Source organism: Notolepis coatsorum, assembly GCF_963971535.1.
Source record: "Notolepis coatsorum genome assembly, chromosome: 15".
Classification (NCBI taxonomy): domain Eukaryota; kingdom Metazoa; phylum Chordata; class Actinopteri; order Aulopiformes; family Paralepididae; genus Notolepis; species Notolepis coatsorum.
In genome coordinates, this window is record NC_140179.1 from 31,008,888 (window position 1) to 31,032,881 (window position 23,994).

At 43.7% G+C, this 23,994-nt stretch overlaps 1 protein-coding gene across 1 annotated transcript; it reads left to right on the forward strand.

Moving 5' to 3' along the window:
- Nucleotides 1-345: 345 nt before the first annotated feature.
- Nucleotides 346-19,108, forward strand: LOC311242004 (uncharacterized protein; the record flags this gene model as incomplete). The annotated part of the gene is made up of 3 exons (XM_084330958.1): nt 346-735; nt 1,025-1,093; nt 19,031-19,108. The coding sequence occupies 3 exons, from the start codon at nt 346-348 to the stop codon at nt 19,106-19,108; spliced, it is 537 nt and encodes a 178-aa protein (XP_084187084.1).
- Nucleotides 19,109-23,994: the final 4,886 nt, after the last annotated feature.

The window sequence follows — 23,994 nt, forward strand, 5'->3', positions numbered from 1 at the left end:
GCATTACATTAAAACAACACTAGGTTCCCTAGTACAGTGGTTCTCAAACATTTGGGTCCAAACTGTTCCCTAGCAACAGAAACCGTCTACAACCAATGTCTAAGTTGTCTGCTTGTCTCTTCCCAGGTTCGCATGGGCTTGATGAGGCCTGACTACTTGCTGAACAACGTCCAGAACAACCCTGTGGTCAGGGACAGCCCTGACTGCAGGCCCCTCATCCTCAGCGTCCTGAACCCCCCTGGCTCCGACAGGCTCCCAAACCCCCTGATGCGCCCACGCCTGCCCCAGGAGGTCCTAATGGCCATCGGAGGCTGGAGTCAGTCTAATACATGTATGTACAATGGCATGGAGGCTTACGATATCCGAGCCGGTGGATGGATGGACGTGAGCATTGAGGCAGAGACGCCGAAGAGTCCCCGGGCCTTCCACGGCACCGCTTATCTCCACGGTCTGGTCTACTGCGTCGGCGGCCGGGACGGCGTAAAGCGTCTCAGCAGTGTGCGCAGGTTCAACCCCGTCACTCGCAGCTGGCTGCAGGTGGCTCCCATGCCCTCATGCCGCTGTTACGTCAGCGTGGTCGCGTTGGGCGGCTGTATCTACGCCATGGGAGGGCACGATGGACACATGCGACTGAACAGCGCAGAGCGCTACGAGCCTGAAACCAACCAGTGGACACTGATCCCACCCATGCTGAGGCACAGGAGCTCCGCCGGGGCAGAAGCCCTCCAGGGCAAGGTGGGTGGAACTGAGGGACACAGGGTGCTAGATGAACACTAGGAACGTTAGATCAGAAATCATAAATGTCTTTATTGCCAAGTAAGCTTGCACATACAAAAGATGTGTCTGGGTCCTTTGGTGCATCAACAATAACAGACAATTAAAGTAGAATGAAATCAAATGGAATATATAAACTAAATTAGAATATTCTTTCTTATTACAGGTTTACATCTGTGGTGGCAATAACGGGAGGATAGTGTGTCTGCTCACAGCTGAGTGCTACAGCCCAGACACCGACCAGTGGACTCTGATCGCCCCCATGAGCAGCAGGCGTAGCGGAGTGGGAGTCGCTGCGTACGGAGGACAAGTCTATGTGGTAGGTGCACACGGAGACAAATGCTTTATACTAGATATTTGTATAGATATGTATCATTTGACTTTCAATGCTTCTGTGATGCCCTCATTTCCCTAAATGGATTAATACAGTGTCTGTCTGCCTGCCTGCCTTAACCACACACTAAAACATTCCTCTCATGTGTCCTGTCCTCAGGTGGGAGGGTTTGACGGTGGAAACTACCTGCGTAGCGCGGAGGCCTACAGCCCCTTGACTGACTCCTGGAGCGCCCTGCCCAACATGCTCACCCCCCACTTCAGCTTTGGCATCGCGGTGCTGGACGACCTCCTCTTCGTGGTCGGAGGCGTCAATGGCTTCACCAATGGCTTCACCACCGCCATCTCCAACGTGGAGTGCTACGACCAGAGCAGCGACAGGTGGACTGTAGCCGAGGACATGAAGACCCAGCGCTATGGCCTAAGCTTCTGCATAATGCATGGCCTGCCTAACATGAGCCAGTACGCTGCTCCCCGTGGAGGAGGAGGAGGAGGAAGAGGAGGAGGAGGATGAGGAGCAGGAGGAGGAGGAGGAGGAGGATTAGGAGGAGGAGGAGGAGGAGGAGGAGGAGGAGGAGGAGGAAGAGGAGGAAGAGGAGGAGGAGGCAGCAGGGGATCCATCTAAGAACCTTAGACATTTATTAGACCAAAAGAAATCCTAAGAAATTATTAAATTACTATCAGCCAAATGTGGTGCATTTCTTTCTTCTAGTAATTCAGACAATATCGGTTTTTAGTTTGTGTAATGTAATGTAATATCTTTTTTTAGTTTGTGTAATGTAATGTAATATCTGTTTTTAGTTTGTGTAATGTAATGTAATATCTGTTTTTAGTTTGTGTAATGCACATAATATGGTAACTGTTATCCATATGGTTGAGCCTGTTAGGAATTGCACCCCCAACCCAAGCAGATTGCAGATCACTCTCTCTATATGGAGGTAAAAAAGAAAATATGGTAAAAATAATTGGCATAAAAAGGGCACTTTTTTTACGAGGCACAAAAGGGCAGGTGCTTGTGCAACCGTTGGGTTCTATGTGTGCACGTGCCTGCTAGCTGTGCCCTTGAGCAAGGCACCTCAGCTTTAACCGCTCCAGTGTTAGCTGCTCAGGGGCCAGTAGTAGAGTGCCTGACCATAGTGTCTTTATACCTGTATCACTGGACATATAAATGCATATTAAATCAAATCAAATTGATTTGTAAAGCCCGAAATCACAATTTAATGTCCCCATGGACCGGACAAGTCTTCTTTAAATTATTCAAGAAGAAACATCCCAATAAATCAAGAACAAAAAACCCACCATGAAATCCAAAATAAATGTAAAGTGTAAAAAAGCGAATGTAAGTAAAACCTAGCAATAGGAAAAAAGCACCACAGGCGATGTGGAGGAGAGAAACCTTAGAAGGGCCGTTCAAGGGGGGATCCCCCTTAGATGTCGGTGATAATAGTGTTGCTATGGATGGGTGGAGAATAAAACAGGCAAATAGTTGGTATGTATTGTATGTATACATGTATATATTGTGTAATAAAACAATATGTGCATGCAATAGCAATAGCAATAGCAACATTTAAATATATGACATGGATCAGGAAGAGAACAACCTACCTGAAAAGACCTTACCAGTTATGAGTTCAGAGGAGAACAATACTAACATGAATGAACCAGAAACCGAACCAGATGGACAGGAGAATGTCCAAGACAATGTGGAAAGAGAAGAGGAAAGAGATGTCAGAGATGAACCCCCAAGAAGGTCGACAAGACATAGAGAACCTCCAAAAATCCTAACTTATCCCAGACTAGGAAACCCACTAGTAACGATAATCCAGTCACTATTCCAGAGTCTAAGCTCAGTAATCACAGACTCTTTAGATGACTCCGACTCCCCAGAACCCCATAGGATTGTGATAATGTAGTCCTGGGATAATATGCACAGGGACGTGTATTAGGATAGAAGGGGAGGATGTAACCCAGGTTTCAGATTCATAACTATTTAAGTCATAGGAACATAAATAGTTAATGCCATTGAATAAGAACATAAATAGTTAAGGCTATTATGTAAGAACATAAGTAGTTAATATTATTGGGTACCAAGTCCTTTGAATTACAGCATTGCCCTTTAATTTACTTCATGACGCGAGATAGATATTACGACAGCCACGCCTTGCTTTACAGCAGGTGAGTCTTGCGCACGCGCAGATGAGACACACATCCACGGAGAGATTCGACACGCAGCTGATAACGTTGCTGGATAACGAGATGAAATAGCATGATAAAAACAGTTATCAAACAGTTATAAAAGATTCCCCCAGTTGCAAAACCGAAGAAGCGTTGCAGTTAAAGTAGCCTGTGGTTTTGGTGAGTTTCATCAATATTGTGCTATTTAATTGTCGAGTGTGCAGAATGGTTAGCTCCATGCTACAAGCTAATAACGATAACGTAGCTTCATTCTGAGTTATACACAAACTGCTCCAAGCTCAATTTGGTTAAATGAAAACTAGGAAGGAACCATTTCAGAGGTACTTATAATTGTATTGATATGCTGTACGATAAGAACAAGGTCTATATGCATTTTGAATGTTTTTGAGAGTTTTATATGAACGTGGGGAACGTTCCATATGCTAGCGCACTTTAGCCTAAATTAGCATGTGGCATATGATAATCCCACGTGCTGTGATAAGATAGCCTACTTTAGCTTAGCATAGCTAAAAGTAGCCTGATTGATTATTCATTCTGAAAGCAATGAAAGGATGATGAAGCGATAAAAGATGGTAAATAGCTTTTATTTTCTGAATGCCTGCTCGCAAGCAGGCCAGGTTTTTAGGTTACCCCAGCACCCCGTTCCACCTAGGGTGACCAGGTGTCCCCCTTTTGGTTGTACTGTCCCACCATTTGAGACCGCGTCCCACATATTGAGAGGATGTCCCTCTTTTCGAAGCAAAAAAAAAAAAATCGAACACAAGACATTCCTGTCAAGTGATAAAGTTTGAATATTGATATTGTATTTTGTATTTGATTTGATTTAATTTGATATATGGGTACTGATATTCTCCTATAAGAAGGGAGACTTAAAGGGTAATTACACCCAGTAAGATACTTGAACCACTGATAAGATACTTGAACCATTGTATTCTCCTATAAGAAGGGAGACTTAAGGGGTAATTACACCCAGTAAGATACTTGAACCACTGATAAGATACTTGAACCATTGATATTTCTCCTATAAGAATGGAGAATTAAAGGGTAAATACGCCCAGTAAGATACCTGAACTACTGATGTTCTCTTGTAAAGAGGACGAGTTAAAGGGTCAATGTACCCAATAAGATACTTGAATCCCATTGATGACATTGATTATAGTTGAATCACTGATGGTTCTCCTGTAAAGAAAGAAGGTTTAAAGGGTAATTTCACCTAATAAGGTATTTGCATTCGCATAACCTAGAATATTCCATTTGGTACTTTTGTTGTGTTACACCTTCAAAGGAAGAGTTTAAAGGAGCATTTCACCTAATAAGGTATTTGCGTTCCCTGCACATTTAAAGGTTTAAATTAATATGTTTAAACATTTACCTATTGAAATGATAAACTGATATAGAGTTTACTGATGATAAAAGGATACATCCAATATCCAACCTTGAACCTAGCTTTTTAGCTAGAGATAACCTCAGAGACGTCTGAACCAAACCTAATGTGTTGATCCAATCAATCTAGGACTTGATATCGAACTAACCCTCCTTAAAGGAGAGGTTACTGAAAGAATCTAAAAGGGATACTTCAACCAACTAGCACTCTATGTCTGTATGCCTGTATGTCTAGCTAGCGCGCTTTAGTGAATAAACCGGTCATTGTTATAATTCTGTCTCTGGTCCACTATTCTTTTAATTGTGCATATTACTCCTCTCCTCATTCGAACCTAGAACTGTGCCCGTGGCGAACAGCTGTTACAGTAAGTGACACAAGTGCTACATGTAAACAACAGTTGATTGTGAAGAACAAACTATGATTGTGAAGAACGTCCTCATCACAAGAAAGAATCTGCATCTCAGCACCAATGTCAACGCCATGCCAAAGACCTGATGGAGGTGTTGCTGAGCAATGGGAATCCCTTTGAGGAGGGCAGTAAAGACCTATTAGACAATAAGGTGTGTGAGTCTGTGGCTGCTGCCCTATCTGTCCATCAACTCGAGTCTACGGGACAAGAGCAGTACAACAATTTCAGGAAGAGTGCTTGAATCAAATTACAGACTTCTGACAGCACAGATCAAGCTAAATAACTTACTGTTGTTCCATGAGAAGAAAACACAGAAGAAGACAGCAAATAAGCTGAGAATGCAGCACTTCAAACATCATGCAGAGCTCTATGGGAAAGCTTTTATTGTGCTAGACACAATACACGTCAAGTAGAGATATTTCTGTTGACGAGGAGGTAGTTGCACCAGGTGTAACAAGACATTTTCTCATTCCTGTCAAATAAGTTGTTAACAGATGGACAGTTCCCAGATGACAAGGATGTCTACATCACTGCAGGTGATCAAGGACACCATGTTGGAAACAGTCCACCAATGGATCAATGCGACCATGAGGAAGCTGACACTCCTGTCCTATAATACATCTCCTCCACGCCCTCCAAACATCATCACTTGGGAGGGTGCATACTAGAGATACAGATGTTTGTCGTAATCCTTCTGACTAATTTCCATCACATCAAGCCACTAACAGATACACACCCACTCAGGGACGTGCACAGGACCTTAGAGGGGCAGGTGCTCAAAGGCTTAAAAGGGCACTATACCCGTGTGTGTTTTAACCGAGCGTGCGTAGCGCACAAGCCCGATTTTTAAGGGCCCTTTTTGGGCAGGGGGGGGGGGGGCCCTTTTTATGCTTTTTGGGGGGTTTTGGTGATCAAATATTGAATATTGAACTATAATAATCAGTGCAGGAGCTCACTTATCCTTGAAAGACACTTTTATCACTGACTTAAAAGGCCCATACATCTCCATAAATGTTCAGGGGGGAGGGAATAAGTGTTTACCCTACAGACCCCAAGAAGTGCTGTATATTCTGTATTGTTTAATATAAATGCATTTTTTTATGAGGCTCAAAAAGGCAGGTGCTCTAGCACCCCTTGGGCTCTATGTGTGCACGTGCCTGTGTGTGTGTGTGTGTGTGTGTGTGTGTGTGTGTGTGTGTGTGTGTGTGTGTGTGTGTGTGTGTGTGTGTGTGTGTGTGTGTGTGTGTGTGCGTGCGTGCGTGGGTGCGTGTGTGTGCCCGTGGTCATCTCATGTCGGCACAACGCCAACGTCAACACTGGACTGAGCTTAAACTGCAAGGGAAGCTTGCCTGTCTCCCTGCCGCTGACCACTCTGTCTCGCACGCAGTTTTTAAAAGTGTAGCTATTGATGAGGGTGAATCCAGTAGTGTCATTCTTAGTACAGTTGTAGGCGTGTACTAGAGGTTTGACGTAGTCTCACCAATGGCTTTTATTCTGATTCTCCAGGGTGCCCAGCATATTAAGCAGGGTCCTGTTGAAGTGTTCAACTGGGTTTCCCCTTGGATGGTACGGGGTAGTTCGTATCTTTTTGATGCCGGCTAGCTCACACAGCTCTCTAATTGTGCGGGACTGGAAATCCGCACCTTGGTCGCTGTGGAGCTTCTCCGGGATACCATAGTGGACAATAAAGTGGTCCCATAGGCATTTAGCGACTGTCCGCGCTTTTTGATTTGCGGTAGGGATTGCTATTGCGTATTTCGTAAAAAAGTGGTCCGTAATGACCAAGATGTCTTTTGTGTTACTGGAGTCTGGTTCCAAGCTGAGAAAGTCCATGCACAGCAACTCGAGTGGTCGTGTGGCTGTGATGTTCACCAAGGGGGCAGCTTTCTCTCATCTTCACTTTAAAAGCAAGGCTACAGGTTTTACCATCAAAGCTCAACCTTTCCATCTGGCTCCCCGGCAGTCATCATAGCCCACATGGTTGTCACGCATACAGAGGGCTCTACCTTTGTAGGCATGATAGGATCGTGGATCTGATTGCAGACAGATTCCACACTCGGGTCACTTGCAACAGTGCTGTATAAGCACACCAGTGTGAAGCCATGTATGTTCAATCTGTGTAGTCGTGACAATTCACTGTTCTCTGATATTTCAGCAAACACCCCTGATGTTGTTGTTGTTAATGAGAATAACAGAGAGGTTCTCATTCTAGAAGTTGGCTGTACGTTTGACTACAGTCTAGAAGAAGCCTTTACAACCAAAATGTTGAAGTATTAACTGTTAGAGCATACCATATCACAACTTGGCTACACCTGTAAACTTTTAGTTTTCATATTTGGAGGCCTGGGTCATGTTCATAAGTTGGGTGTTAGAGGCCTTCAGATGGCCGGTCTTCCGAAGAGAAGAGCCAAACAGTTAGCAAGATATTGTGTGTGTGTGTGTGTGTGTGTGTGTGTGTGTGTGTGTGTGTGTGTGTGTGTGTGTGTGTGTGTGTGTGTGTGTGTGTGTGTGTGTGTGTGTGTGTGTGTGTGTGTGTGTGTGTGTGTGTGTGTGTGTGTGTGTGAGTTACCACCTTGATAGCTAATTAATTATGATGTTGTTTGAGCATATAGCGACAACACTATTCATGTACCACTCCATCTTTGTTGGCTGCAGAATGAGACAGACTGCTAGAGACAGACTGATGGGGACAGACTGATGGGGGCAGACTGGTGGAGACAGACTGGTGGAGACAGACTGATGGGGGCAGACTGCTAGAGACAGACTGATGGGGGCAGACTGGTGGAGACAGACTGATGGGGCAGACTGATGGGGACAGACTGATGGGGACAGACTGATGGGGGCAGACTGGTGGGGGCAGACTGCTAGAGACAGACTGATGGGGACAGACTGCTAGAGACAGACTGATGGGGACAGACTGCTAGAGACAGACTGATGGGGGCAGACTGGTGGGGGCAGACTGCTAGAGACAGACTGGTGGAGACAGACTGGTGGAGACAGACTGATGGGGGCAGACTGGTGGAGACAGACTGGTGGAGACAGACTGATGGGGACAGACTGGTGGAGACAGACTGATGGGGACAGACTGATGGGGACAGACTGATGGGGACAGACTGATGGGGACAGACTGATGGGGGCAGACTGCTAGAGACAGACTGATGGGGACAGACTGGTGGAGACAGACTGGTGGAGACAGACTGATGGGGACAGACTGATGGGGACAGACTGGTGGAGACAGACTGGTGGAGACAGACTGATGGGGACAGACTGGTGGAGACAGACTGGTGGAGACAGACTGGTGGAGACAGACTGGTGGAGACAGACTGGTGGAGACAGACTGATGGAGACAGACTGATGGAGACAGACTGGTGGGGGCAGACTGCTGGAGACAGACTGATGGGGACAGACTGGTGGAGACAGACTGGTGGAGACAGACTGGTGGAGATAGACTGGTGGAGACAGACTGGTGGAGACAGACTGGTGGAGACAGACTGGTGGAGACAGACTGGTGGGGACAGACTGGTGGAGACAGACTGGTGGAGACAGACTGGTGGAGACAGACTGATGGGGACAGACTGGTGGAGACAGACTGGTGGAGACAGACTGATGGAGACAGACTGGTGGGGACAGACTGGTGGAGACAGACTGGTGGAGACAGACTGGTGGAGACAGACTGGTGGAGACAGACTGGTGGGGACAGACTGGTGGAGACAGACTGGTGGAGACAGACTGGTGGAGACAGACTGATGGGGACAGACTGGTGGAGACAGACTGGTGGAGACAGACTGGTGGGGACAGACTGGTGGGGACAGACTGATGGAGACAGTCCATTTATCCGTCAGATGAGATACATCCTCTTGTTTTCAAGAGGACTCAGAAGTGGGGCGGTTAGGTGGCCGAGCGGAGATTGCGTTCGTCACCAACCCCGGAGCTGTGAGCTGGATTCGCCTGTTCGAATCCAGCTCACAGCTCCGGGGTTGTCACCAGCTTGGCTGGCCGTCTGCACTAATACAATTGGCTGTATTAGAGGGTGGGAGAAGCTGGCGGGGTGGGTCCGGGTCGGTGTAAACAGCGACTCCTACAGTTCGGTCGGGGCGCCTGCTAAGCGCGGATAGGACTTGAGGGGGATAGTGTGATCCTCCCACACGCTACGCCCTCTCGATGAGAATCCGCGCTGCCAGGTGAAAAGAAGCGGTGATTGGCTGGACGTGTGTCGGAGGAAGCACGTGGTAGCCTCCACTCTCCCAGATGATCTGACTGTGGGGGGTAAGTGCGCAGCGACCAGGAAGGGACTGGGAATTGGCATACGACTAACATTGGGATGGGAGAAAATCGGAGGAAAATGGAGGGGGAAAAAGACTAAAAAAAAAAAAAAAAAAAAAAAGAGGACTCAGAAGTTCGGCCGCACACGCCGAGGTCCAATAGTCAATTTCGTTGTGACTCACGCTGGTTACTAGTCGCGACACGGGGGCGACAGTGGCTCGGGAGGTAGAGCAGTCGTCTGGTAATCTGAAGCTTCCCTGTTCGATTCCGGCTCCTCCCGGCAGCGCGTCGAAGCGTCCTTTACCGCTCTCGATGAGCAGGTCGGCACCTTGCATGGTCGCCTCCGCTGTTGGTGTGTGAGTGAATGGCTGACGGTGCAGCATATGGGCTGTCACATTATTTTCGAATTTCGAATTAATTTCGAATTTACATTAAAACACGAGATTCGAACATGAACGGAGTAATTAAAAAAAAATATATATAATAATAATAATTATTAATAATATAATTCTTTCTTATTTTTTACATTTTATTAAAATATATTTTTAAAAAGTCAGGTCATATAAGTGAGACTGTGCTGAAAATAATGATACCAAATACCATGGTAAAAACATTTAGCCAAAAATAGTTTTGACTTTTTTTAGGTTTATTTATAATTTTTTTACACTGAAATTCTAATTTGAACTTGTCTACAATTCTGCAACGAATTTCGAATTAGATTTTTTGTTAAAGTGACAGCCCACTGCAGCATGAGTTATAAAGCACTTTGCTTAACCCTTTCTGTGCCAAACCCGAGATTTCTCGGGTTTCGAATCCAACGGTTGAGTGCCAAACCTGAGATTTCTCGGGTTTTGATCCTTTATTTTAATTTTTTTATATTCGATATTCCCATTCTAAACACTCGCACGGACCTGCCTGTGTCTCCCTGGCACTGCTGCCTACGTTATAATTGCAATGACGATCGAATCCCGACAGGTGGCAGTATCGCCTACCTTTTGAACTGGGTCTCTCAGTTGTCTTTCAGTACTGAGGTACCTCCGGCTGCAGGAATCCCCTCCCCCTCAAAGTGAATCAGCACACAGCTATCTGTCGCCGATCTGCTCGCCTGAAACCTATTGTTTCCCGTATTATAGCCAGGCCCAATGCACACGACTAATGGCGATCGCGATGGAACTACTGGGATTATTCATTTTGGAGTAACTTCTGACTAAGGTAAGGTCTATTTTAGGTCTATTTTACCGAACCTAAAACATGCTTTTGTGTTGATCACAGCGTCGTATTTTACCGAACCCAAAACATGCTTTTGGTAACGACCGCAGCTTCGTAAAACGATCCTCCCCCCCCTTGATCATATCTTGCGATCTAGAAAAAAAGACTGGATTATTTTGAAAAGGGGCGATGTTTAGCGTGGAATAGCGCACAAACGAAAGTATGTAGAAATTAACTGGTTTGTCAGTGTTGGACTATAAATAGTGCCTGGCGCCATTGAGTAAAGATGGTAAAACAACGTGGCAGTCAATGAGTTAAAAGCACTATATAAATGTAGTCCATTTACCATTTGTTTTGTTAGATACAGCAGCATGTGGAGGAGACGCCTGACCAGAGAGGGTGGAGGTGCTGTGAGAAACAACAACAACATCAAATTACAGGAAATGTCAGTTATTATTCAAAGGTCAACTGCCGACCTATCTGCTGACCTTGGTAAATGGACTGCATTTATAGTGCGCTTTTATCTAAAGCGTCTTACAGCCTATGCCTCACATTCACCCATTCACTCACACACCGACGGCGGAGGCAATCATGCAATGTGCCAACCTGCTCATTTGGAGCGGTTAGGGGTCAAGTGTCTTGCTCAAGGACACTTAGACACGCTGCCGGGAGAAACCAGAATTGAACCTTCTGATTACTAGATGACCACTCTACCTCCTGAGCCACTGTCGCCCCCCCCCCCCACCTGTGAAACCAAATAAATAAGTAATATTTATAGTAAATCATTTAATAATAAATAATAAAATAAACAGTCTAGAGTTTAGCCTCGAGTCTGAATGGTACAGTATACTCAATAAATGTACACATTCATGTAAATGATTGGAGGTATCAATATCACAAGTCTGTCAAGAGTCAGACTGCCAATGTTTCATATTCTACTTGCTCAAAGCAAAGCCATAGAATATAATAGAAATTAATTAAATCATCCCGAGGGAAATTGGACCCATATACAAGATACAAGATTCCTTTATTGCCACACAACCAGGTTGGTGGTATTCTTGATCATGACGTTGTGACCATCCTTTATTAATATTGTGAAGGAATATGCATGTAAACTCACGTCTATAAACAAAGAAGGCATATTTAACTATGGATATCCTTTTTGCATTTCTGAAAATATTGTTTAAATTAAACAAAAAGAGTGCTTGAAGAAGCTCCTGAAATGACAGCGCTATAGGTATTTGAATTACGAGACATTCGGAAGTCCATTAGCTCCATTTCCAGTGCAGCCTCATCTAACAAGGTTAACTATCATAATCGATCGTCCCACTATATTCCTTTATCCGTAATTGATCAGTCTCCCCAGTTAGTAGCTAGATTAATATATTTAGCGGAAGTGTCAATAATCGAATGCGGGGGATTCCCCAATCTGGATGCGTCAGCCCCAGTCTCCTCCATAGACCAGACCGTCTCATTTAACAAGACAAGGCTTGTTTGAGATTCAATAAGTATAACAATAAGTAAGACAACGGATAAGTTTAACAAATTCCATATAAATCGATAGTTTTAACATTAAACATTCAACATTAAACCGGTCCGTGGCCGTCAGATAGCCAGGTTAATTTGCACCACCAAGCACTGCTTAAAAGCTAGCAGTGGGTCCAAAATATATCAGATATAAATTTCAAAGGTACCCAGCGTTCCATTAGGGTTTCACACACACACACGCGGCAGGGTTTGAAAGCTCGGCGTTGCTAATAAACATTCGAAATATTTTTTATAAACGAGTAAAAAAAGCATTGAGCTAGCCTTGGCTAAAATGGCTGCTTCCGCATTTGACAGTAGGAGCGCTGATTGCTGGCTGCTTTGTCACATGTTTGGTGCGCCCAGCAATCACAGAGCTCCTACTGTAAAATGCGGAAGCAGCCATTTTAGCCAAGGCTAGCTAGCAACATTAGCAGGATGAAAGGCACGTTCAAACTTCACTGTCGTACTTCAGAATGGAAATTTAGCGGATCAAACAATGTACAATAACTTTTTTCCTCTGTGTCTCGCCGCCGCCAACCGCGTGATTTTTTTTACTACTTCCTGTCTGTCAGGGTGCTGGGTGTCTGTCAGGGTGCTGTGTGTCTGTCAGGGTGCTGTGTGTCTGTCAGGGTGCTGGGTGTCTGTCGGGGTGCTGTGTGTCTGTCAGGGTGCTGGGTGTCTGTCAGGATGACTGGGTGACTGTCAGGGTGCTGGGTGTCTGTCAGGGTGACTGTGTGTCTGTCAGGGTGCTGGGTGTCTGTCGGGGTGCTGGGTGTCTGTCAGGATGCTGTGTGTCTGTCAGGATGCTGGGTGTCTGTCAGGGTGCTGTGTGTCTGTCAGGATGCTGGGTGTCTGTCAGGATGACTGTGTGTCTGTCAGGGTGCTGGGTGTCTGTCAGGATGACTGTGTGTCTGTCAGGGTGCTGGGTGTCTGTCGGGGTGCTAGGTGTCTGTCAGGATGACTGTGTGTCTGTCAGGGTGCTGGGTGTCTGTCAGGATGCTGTGTGTCTGTCAGGGTGCTGTGTGTCTGTCAGGATGACTGTGTGTCTGTCAGGGTGCTGGGTGTCTGTCAGGGTGCTGTGTGTCTGTCAGGGTGCTGGGTGTCTGTCAGGGTGACTGTGTGTCTGTCAGGGTGGTGGGTGTCTGTTGGGATGCTGGGTGTCTGTCAGGATGCTGGGTGTCTGTCAGGATGACTGTGTGTCTGTCAGGGTGCTGGGTGTCTGTCAGGGTGCTGTGTGTCTGTCAGGGTGCTGTGTGTCTGTCAGGGTGCTGGGTGTCTGTCAGGGTGACTGTGTGTCTGTCAGGGTGGTGGGTGTCTGGTGGGATGCTGGGTGTCTGTCAGGATGCTGGGTGTCTGTCAGGGTGCTGGGTGTCTGTCAGGGTGCTGTGTGACTGTCGGGGGGCTGGGTGACTGTCAGGGTGCTGGGTGTCTGTCAGGGTGACTGTGTGTCTGTCAGGGTGCTGTGTGTCTGTCAGGATGCTGGGTGTCTGTCAGGGTGCTGTGTGAGTGTCGGGGTGCTGGGTGACTGTCAGGGTGTGGGATCAAACGTTTTTGTTTCAAACGGCACCTCGAACAAACTAACTAATGCACTGCCTGATGCAAAGATAGAATCATGCAGAGAAATCTAGGACGATCCAGCAGAGGAAAAAGAATGAACTGGAAACAGTTGCACCTACTTTGGATGGAAATCTATTTTTCCAAGAAGGAACTGTAAGGCCTATCGATCTCCATGCTGAGGTGAAAACAGATTGACTTGACGTTTGCACTGAAAATGTATTTAAAACCTTCCTGTACTGGTTTCACTACTGTACCAAAAACAACGGAAGACCTCAAACCACCGAGATGCCGAATGACTACAGATAAATGATATAGATAGATGACTAGATGATAGATGAATATTGAAATATGGTGCCGTAGGTCATTTGCGGCTGGAATATCTACTTGACAAATGATGGATGTGGCAGATTCGCCCGGGATTAAGATCACAGACCCCCCCCCAGGTAATAAGTCTGAGTCTGATTAAAGATATGCCCCCATCTGGGCTGGACCAATGGGACGCAAGGTTAACTGGATACAATGACGCAGGTTCATCGCTCTGTTCAATGAGGCGTTACGCCGTATGCAAATATCAATCAGTGCACATGGGGCTTGAGGAATCGATGGCTCATGAGTACATTCGATAGAAGTGTGGACCTAGGTGATTTGTGTTTATCAACCCCATCATAGACGGTTTCACTGGAATTACGTTGCTATGGGGAACAGTGTGGATCCGGTTATTGCATCGGATATTGCATTAGCAGACGTCGCCACAGGAAATAAACTCCAGGTCCTTTTTTTTTTTTAAATATGTTTTTATTGTTGTTGCTTCTGTAAAACCGTCTGTACAATCAGCGTTCTGTCTGCGATGCCACGACTGGAATATCGCTCCATAACGATCGTATATATATTGACTTGGGCCGCCGTCAACCTTGTCAGTTCTATATCAAACAGACATCCTTTACAGATGCATCACAAAATAAATTCACATCGCTTTCCCCATCATTGATTTCCCTTCCATTAAGCGGGGGCGGGGATACCAGCTGTCAGTCAACCGCTCTGTCAGAAGCCAATCGTTTATCACCCGCCCATTAACCGCCACTTAAAAAAACACATTTAAAGCCGAATTATAAACCCTCGCGTATTCAGCGGCCTGATGTTCACGGAGCGCTGTTTACTCTCTCACACCTGCAGCTAATGCCACTGCTCATCATCGAATGATGATAAATGTGTATGATGAGGCCCTGTCGGAAGTGAACAGCACTGAGGGTAATTACGGCTTCTGTCTAAATTGACGCGTCGTCGTCGTTGACGGACTGGAAGGGGCTGACATCGAATGTGCTGGCGCCGTGGCTGTCAATCAGTTGTTTCTGGTCAGTTAATCGTGTGATAACCTTGTTAGACGGCACTGGCGTGACAGAGATGACTAATTACCATAGCCATGCGGCGGAGGCTCACGTGTGAGACGCCTCCCGTCCTCTGGGGACGCTGTGGGTCCTGCTGCATCTCAAGACAGCTCAAAACGTCCCTTTTTAAACTTTTAAATGAATTATTATCTTTATTTTATTGTCTTATTTGTCTTTATTTTTTATTTATATTTTTTTAATATATTTTTGCACAAATCTTACACATCTTCATGGAAGAACTTTCAACAGCATAACATGCAAAGTCAAAGATTTGTCTTTTTCTTTTTCTTATAGACATACAAAACCTACATAGGACTTATACAGACATACCAAAAACAGACATGGAAATTAAAAAAGTAGGCCTACTTACAAAAAAGAAAAAAAAACATTACTATATATTGTGCATATATAACCAAGACGTATGTTACATGAAGTCCAATTCTACCTGCGATGCAAGTATGTCCTGCATCTCTATCGGGATGCCATCTTTCTCCTTAGTGCATGTGAGAGGATGTGTCTCAGATATATGTAAGTGTGTGTGAGAACGTGTATGAATGTGTGTCTCAGATATGTGCATGTGGGTCAGACCAGGCTGCAGAAACAAATTAGTGGGGGGGCATAACATTTTCTCGGGGGGGCACAATGGTTTTTCAACACAGGTTCCCTTTTATACGTTTCAGCTGGGACAGCGGTGCTGTGGCTTGCTTGGCGCTGCCCACGGTGCTGAACTAAACAGCAGAGAGGCAATTGAAAAATCTAATTTCTCTCTATCTTAAGAACTTTCACTTATACAAAAACAGACTGAACGGATATATATAACAGACCTGCTGGGGCAGCGGACTGAGAGCAGGGGACACAAACAGGCTGGATAAGATGGTCAAAAAGGCCAGAAGCGTGGTTGGGGTGGAGCTGGACTCTAGCGAGGGTGGCGGAGAGGAGGAGCCTTGCTAAGCTCCAGGCCATCAGGGAAAACCCCTCCCACCCACTATACAGTATACACAGACTTGGCTGACAGGAGGAGCATGTTATAGGCTCACACTACCTAAATGCAGCACTGAACGGCACAGGAAGTCCTTCATTCTGCCATCAGACTATACAATGCATCACTGTGCCTCACTGCATCACTGAGCACAGAGTGACAATTGCCATCTTCCTGGACTCTTACTTTTTAAACAGCACTGTGCAATATTACACCTACTGTAGACTTCAGTATATTTTTACTGTATTTATTTACTGTATCTTTTATTCTATGTTTATTCTATTTCATTTTATTCTATTCTTAGGCCATTTGTTTTGTTATTCTTATTTGTGACTTGTTCTGTCTAAATGTTTAATGTTGAGTGATTTGCAGTGTCAGGATAATACATTTATATTCTATTCTATTCTATTCTATATCTTTGAAAAGTCTCCATTTATTCAACACTTCTGAATTCACTGACAAACTGAACTGAACTGACAAAAATAAGGTGCATAAAAAAGCAAACAAAATTCCTCCACAGGCTACTCACCATCATAAGTAGAGCGGCAAGCGGCGTTTGGGGACAGAGTGAAATCTTCTTAAAACACTGCCCCTCCACTCATTCCTGAACTTTTTTGTTAAGTCCTTCTAAAACTGAATTAAATTGGCCTTAGTTGCGTCGATGAAGCATACTAAGGCGATGTTCTGTAAAGACGTTCTTGAGGGTAGAAAACGAATTCTCACAGAGTGCCGTGCTAGCTTCAGTAGTGTTGTTGTTGACATCAGTGCCCACTAGGGAATAGGGATGTCCCCGACTAAGGATTTGGATAGTTGACTTTGATAAAAAAAAAAAAAGAAAAACGTTTTTTTGTTTTTTTGTTTTTTTTACCAGGGTGGGCACAGCTGACTCAGTGGGCGGGCCCGGCCCCCTAATGCCTGCCCATGGCGCCGGGACTGATGTGGGTACGTGTCTCACGTATGTATGTATGTATGTCTCATATGTGTATGTGTGTGTACTTCTCAGATATGTGACTGTGAATCTACATTTTGTGTGTGTCTTGTACCCATGTACTGTATGTCTCTGACATGTGTGTGAGTGTGTATCTCAGATGTGTATATGTATGTGTGTCTCAGCTATGTGTGTGTGTCCCATAATGTGTATATCTCCGATATGTGTAAGTGAGAGCGTATGCTTCAGATATGTATATCTCAGCCATGTGCATGTGAGTATGTTTAGCTCAGTTATGTGTACATAAGAGTGTGTGTGTCCTAGACATGCGTATGCGGCTAGATATGCGTATGTGAGAGTGTGATAGAGCAAGTGGCTAGGGTAGACACCATTCGGACATACAATATATGTATATATACATATATAATACAAAATAAAATATAGGTACCATTATGTCAGATCCTACTTTTCACATTAATCATCGATAATACTGAAACACCGCCTCAATCATTCATCACCAGACCGTTCAGTTAGGTGTAGAAAATTATCCCATATCTCAGCAAAGATATCCTCTCTCCCTGCGACTCTATGTCACCCTTTCATATTATGCTGTCCGGAACATTAGTCCATCCATTCCTTAAAAGTAATATCAATGGGTGATTTCCAATGTCGTAAGGCAATTCTACATCCTGATATCATGGCCATTCTATACCACATTCCTTGGTACTTAGACAGTTTAATCTCTTTCGGTACTATACCCAATACGCATGCCGCTGGGGAGTTATTCACCTTTACATTCAGAACTTTACTTAGGAATATCACAATTTGATCCCACATTTTCCGAACTTTCTCACATTCGTATAACATAATAGTAGAGTACCTGTCTCCTTCTCACATCTCCAGCAGATGTCACTGTTTTTTTATTTTAGTCTGGCTACTTTACTAGGCGTCCAATAGCTTCTGTTTAAGACTTTGTAAAAGAAAAGTTGTGACTGTGCCTCCCGAGAGAATTTACCCCATTTGATCACCAGCTTCTCCCATATTTCCTCAGTAATATCCTCACGTACATCGTTCTCCCAGCTCAACCTCAAACCCGCCAATTTGGGTGCATTGTGTTCCCTTATAACATCATAGAACCTTGATGCACCGCCTTTCCTACGCCATGCGTTATAAAATATTTCTTGAATTGCAGTAATCGGGCCACATTTTGACCCAACTACTGATGACGATATACAATGTCTAATCTGCAGGAATCTATAGAAGTTTTTATTATCTATGCCAAAATAATTTTTAATATCCTCAAACGGTAATACCCCATCTTCCCCGGCTATATCACCTAGTACATGTATCCCCTTTTTAACCCAGTCATCCCATATGACTGATTTCTTACCAATCTTTAGTTTTTTATTAAACCATATAGAGGCTCTTGCAGTTAGATATGGGTTAGCTCTAGTTAGCTAGTTAGCCTGTGTGATTGATTCCAGGTTTCTCTGGTAAATGCCAGGAGAGGGTTCTTAAAAGGTATAGGTCTGTCTGATTGTGTCAGAAAGGATTCCAGAGATGAGGGATATACCATTTCCTCCTCCATCTTGACCCAAGCAGGTGCTTCTTCAGCCGAGTGGTTCATTTTGGAGAGCTGGGAGAGTGAGAACGCATAGTGATACCAGTCTAGTTTAGGCAGGGATAAGCCGCCATCTTCTTTAGGTGCATACATTTTGGCCCGACCGAATAGAGGCCTTTTGCCCCCCCCCCCATGTTCGATTATAGGGGCAATATTAGCTTGTACTATCTCTTTCAGACCTGGGATCAGCTTTATTCCTAAATATATCAACCCTGACGGCATCCACCTGAACTGCCACCCCCTCCTGATAGCAGAGGGACAGCATTTAGAGAGAGGCATTGCTTCTGATTTGCTCCAGTTGATTGTGTATCCAGATATTGCTGAGAAGGACTCGATGACTGTTCCAATGACCCCAGCTGCTGTTTGGGGATTGCTGGACACCAATAAAATATCATCTGCATATACAAATAGTTTATGTTCCACCTGTCCCGCCATTACCCCTTTGATGTCTTGATTTGTTCTTAGTGCGATGGCAAGTGGTTCGAGAAAAAGCGCGAACATTTGGGGAGAAAGCGGAGAGCCCTGCCTCGTCCCCCGTCCTAGGTTGAAGGGCGAGGATACGATCCGTTAGTCAGGACAGAGGCCATCGGATTTGTGTATAACAGTTTTACCCATCCAACAAACGATGGTCCGAATCCGAAACGCTCTAGCGTGTGAAACAAAAACGCAAGCTCCACTTTATCAAAGGCCTTTTCGGCGTCTAATGAGAAGGCCACTGTAGGCTCTACATCGTCCCTAACCTTCCACATTATGTGTAGGAGTCTGCGAATATTATCAGCTGAATTTCTCCCTTTCACGAAACCCACTTGATCTGAGTGTACCAAACTTGGTAATACATCCTCTATTCTATTTGCTAGTATTTTTGCTAATACTTTTTCTTCTAAATTACTCAGGGAAATAGGCCTATAGTTCCCACAATATTGAGGGTCTTTGCCCTTTTTCTGTAGCAAAGTAATAGTGGCCGACCTCAAGCTAGTGGGCAAGCTCCCTTTTAATAGCGAGGCTTGATATACTTTTAATAATCTTGGAGAAATTATATCACTGAATTGTTTGTAGAAATCGGGAGTAAACCCATCGTCTCCTGGTGCTTTACCTAATTTAAGGCTACTGATTGCCGCGTGTATTTCCTCTATCGAGACATCCCCTTCCATTGACTTCACTTGTTGTTTCGATAGCGATGGTAGCTTAATCTTGGTGAAGAACGCATACATTTTTACCTGATCCACCGCTGTGGGGTATAAAAATCCTGGTAGAAGCACCTGAAAACATTGTTAATTTCATTTTTGTCTATAATAATTTGGTCGTCTTTATTATGAATTGAGGATATAATATTTTGATTTTGCATTTGTTTTACCCGATTCGCTAATATTTGACCCGCTCTCTCCCCTTGTTCATAATATCTTTGGTTGGTCCTAAATAGAGCAAACTCAGCCTTTTTTTGGTAGATGTTGTTCATCTCATATTTGGATTTGTTCAGTTTCTTCCATGTTTCTGGGTCTGGTCTTTGGCTGTGCTGTTTCGAGGGTGTTTTAATTTCTTGATCTAATGCTGTCATTTTCTGTTTCTCTGCCTTTTTTTTAGTAATGCACTGTATTGTATGAGTCGTCCTCTCATATATGCTTTACATGTGTCCCACGTTATGCCACTATCATCTATTGATCCCTCATTAAATTCCCAGAATTCCTTAAATATAGTTCTAATATATGCACATGATACCTCGTCATTCAGCATTAGGTTGTTGAAGCGCCATCTCAAGGACCACTGTCCTTCCTCTACGGATGTGATTATCAATTCAACTGGAGCATGATCAGACAGTACAATGTTCCCTATCCTACTATCTGCTACTTGTTCCACCAGTGTGTTAGAGATCAGGAAATAGTATTATAGAGTATGAGGCATATGGGTGAGAGTAAAACGTATAGTCTCTTTCCTGTGGGTTCAGGACCCTCCAAATATCCACTAAGCCCAGTTCATCTACCAATACACTGATCACCAACCTCCCTGTATTGTCAGTGTTCCTGGGTTGAGAGGATTTATCTAGTAAGGTGGCTCCAACTAGGTTGAAGTCCCCCCCTATGATTACGTTGCTATTCCCTATTTTCCTAATCACCTCACACAGTCTGAGGACGTTATGTTGGGTGCATAGATATTAGCTAATGTAGTTCTCTGTCCTTCCAAATCTGCATCCAATATAACCCATCTCCCCTCATCATGAGAAAAACTAGTGTGTACCTTGGTCTATGTTCTTTCTCACTAATATTGCCACCCCCCTCTTCCTAGAAGAGAAGGTACTATAAAATATTTGTCCCACCCAGTCCCTCTTAAGTTTGGCCGATTCCTCCTCATTCAAGTGTGACTCTTGGATTAGTGCAATATCAGTCTTTTTTTGTTTCAAGAATGTCAGTATTTTTCTCCTTTTAATGGGATGATGTCATCCGTCTATATTCCATGATACTATTTTAATCAGCCCCATTGCCCCTGTATTGTATCGCTTCTGTGCAATCCAGCATCTAATGCTTCTATGCCCGGGGCGTTATACCTCTTATTTCCATATCTAGGACCTGAGATTGTGATGATAGACATAAAACAATATAGTACATATCGAAATAAAAAGGAACATAAAAACATAAATACATTCCCCCCCCCCCCCCCCCACACTTACCCAAGCTACGTTCGATAGGACCCCAGAAAGAACAGTTGCACAAAAGGTGAGATCTATACTCACCTGTGCACTTTGGTCCCCCTCGTCTATCAGAGGAGTGCATTAAACACGAGGTAGGTTGCCTAAAACTATGCCCCTACTATTTTGTAAACCCTAATGTAACATATGGTTCACACTGTAAGCACAGTGTGATCAACTTAACTGAAGTCATAATCATATTGCATTATGGTTCATTTCGCCCTCCCATATTATCTATCAGGGATATTTCCTTTCCCACGCTTAGAGCTTATTTTTACATTTAGTGAAATCTATTTTTTTGCGCTTTGTAATGTCCGTTATTCTACGACAATGCTCCTGAGACTTATCTGTATTTATGTGCGTCTTGTCCGTTATCTTAAATGTTCGTCTCCGAAAGTCACCGTCTGAATCCCTGAAGTTTCTCCCGGTACCCGTGACGGTCGCTGTCCTGCTGTGCGGGACCTCCAGTCTCCGTCGGCTGTATGTCACCTCCCGAACCCCGTTGTCTTCCCACCGTCTGCCAGGTAGACAGCCGCTGCATCGCCTCTCGATCTGGGTCGGCAGGAGGGTTCACCACAGTGATTTGATATCCACGTCTTGCCATATCCTTCGTCGCCTCCGCTGCGTTCTGGTATAGGCGGGTGCCGTCCTCGTAGAAGACCCTCATCCTCGCAGGATACGGTGTCTGTAACTTGACATTCTTCTCCTTCATTATTCTCTTGGCTTCGGCATATTCTCCGCACCTCTTCAGTATTTCAGTGGGGAAATCATGGTCGACATAGAAGCGTGTATTGTCACAGGAGACGTTTTTCTTCTGCCACGTCTGGCGTATTATCTCTTCTTTTATTTTGTAGCTCCCGAACTTAACCACGATTGACCGTGGCTTCAGCTCTGGGTTGCTAGGCATTGGGGCTAATGCCCGGTGTGCTCGTTCGATACAAAGGTCCATGTCATGAGGCAGGCCAAGTGCGTCCTTAAACAGGTTGTCTAGAAATCCGTGCATGTCTTTACCCTCCTTCTCCTCCGGGATACCATAAACCCGTAGGTTCTCCCTCCTCGTTCTGCCCTCTTGGTCGAGTAGTTTAGCTTCTACGCTAGCCTGCCTCTGTATTAGCGTCTTGATTAAAACCGTTGCCGCATCGAGCACATTTTCATTTTCTCCGATTCTCCCCTCCGCCGATTCTATTGTTCATCTTGTTCATTTCACTTTTAATTTCCCGAAACTGACGCTCATTGTCTCTTTTGAATTCTTTGAGCTCCTTGTAAATGTTCATCAGCGTGGCTTCCCGTTCAGGTTCATCATCGCCATTTTTTTCTCCTGTCGCATTGTCATTCTCTGCCATTCCGTCGTCTTTTTCAGATGTAATCGTGTTTGCCCTACGTCTTGTGATAGCCCCTCCTTTCATTACTATTAAATAAATACCCTGGTGTTGTCGATATACATTTTCCGGGGCTATATTATTTCGCTATAGGGGAGCTCTTGAGTTAGGCTGCCATGTTCTTCCGCGGTCAAACCGGAAGTCATTTGTCTTTATTTATTATATTATTATATTATATTATATATTATATATATATTATAATTATAATTTATTTGCATCATTTTGTCGTTTTTATAATCTTTTTTGTAATTTTTTTATGTCTTATTTTACTGTTATTTTATTTTGTTCTTATTGTTTATTGTCTAATTTTGCTATTATTATTATTTTAACTATTTTACTACTTTACTTTACTTTATTACTTTATTATTGCCTTATGTTATTGTCTTACTGTTTGTCTTATTTAGCTATTTTTACTATCTTATCTAATTGTTTTATTACCATTTTTATCACTTTAATGTTAATATATTTGTTTATCCTTTTGTTTAGTTTTTTGCGTAAAGCACATTGAGCTGCAATCTGTATGGATGGTGCTATATAAATACATTTATTATTATTAATATTATTATTATTTATTATTATTATTATTATTATTATTATTATTATTATTATTATTATTATTATTATTATTATTATTATTATTATTATTATTATTATTATTATTATTATTATTATTATTATTATTATTATTATTATTATTATTATTATTATTATTATTATTATTATTATTATTATTATTATTATTATTATTATTATTATTATTATTATTATTATTATTATTATGTACGCCGTGTTTGATCTTTCCTTTCTCTGTGAAACGTGCTGAAATGTTACACAGATGTATCGAGAGCATCGACCACTCGGCCTCGCGGGTGAAAGACGTCGATTTACAAACAGGGTTCAATCGATTTGTTAAAGGCCAGTTTTGATTGATATTTTGAAGCTGCCGTTACATACCGAAAGAAGGGAGAGAAGAGAAGGTACGGACCAGAACGTCTTCTCAAACAGATACAACGTACAGCGGCTAAGGAGGCAGAGCAGTCTGGTAGTCGGAAGGTTCCTTGAGTTCAAGTTTCTTTAATAGTTGTCATACAGAAGTACAGAATACTTTCATACAAAATGCTTCTTACTGTTACGCTCCAGAGACTGTGCTAGACAAGATAGTATCAAATAACATAGTATAGCATGTAATTTTAGAAGAAGAAAATGAGGTCACAGTGTTCGGTATAGACATATGTACAATGTTCTGAGTTACCATATAATATACAATACTATGCAGTGTACTAATGTACAGTACTATATAGTGCAAAGCAGAAATGGGATGAGGTACAATTTAGGTACAATTTACAGTAAGGTGTACGAGTTGTAGTGCA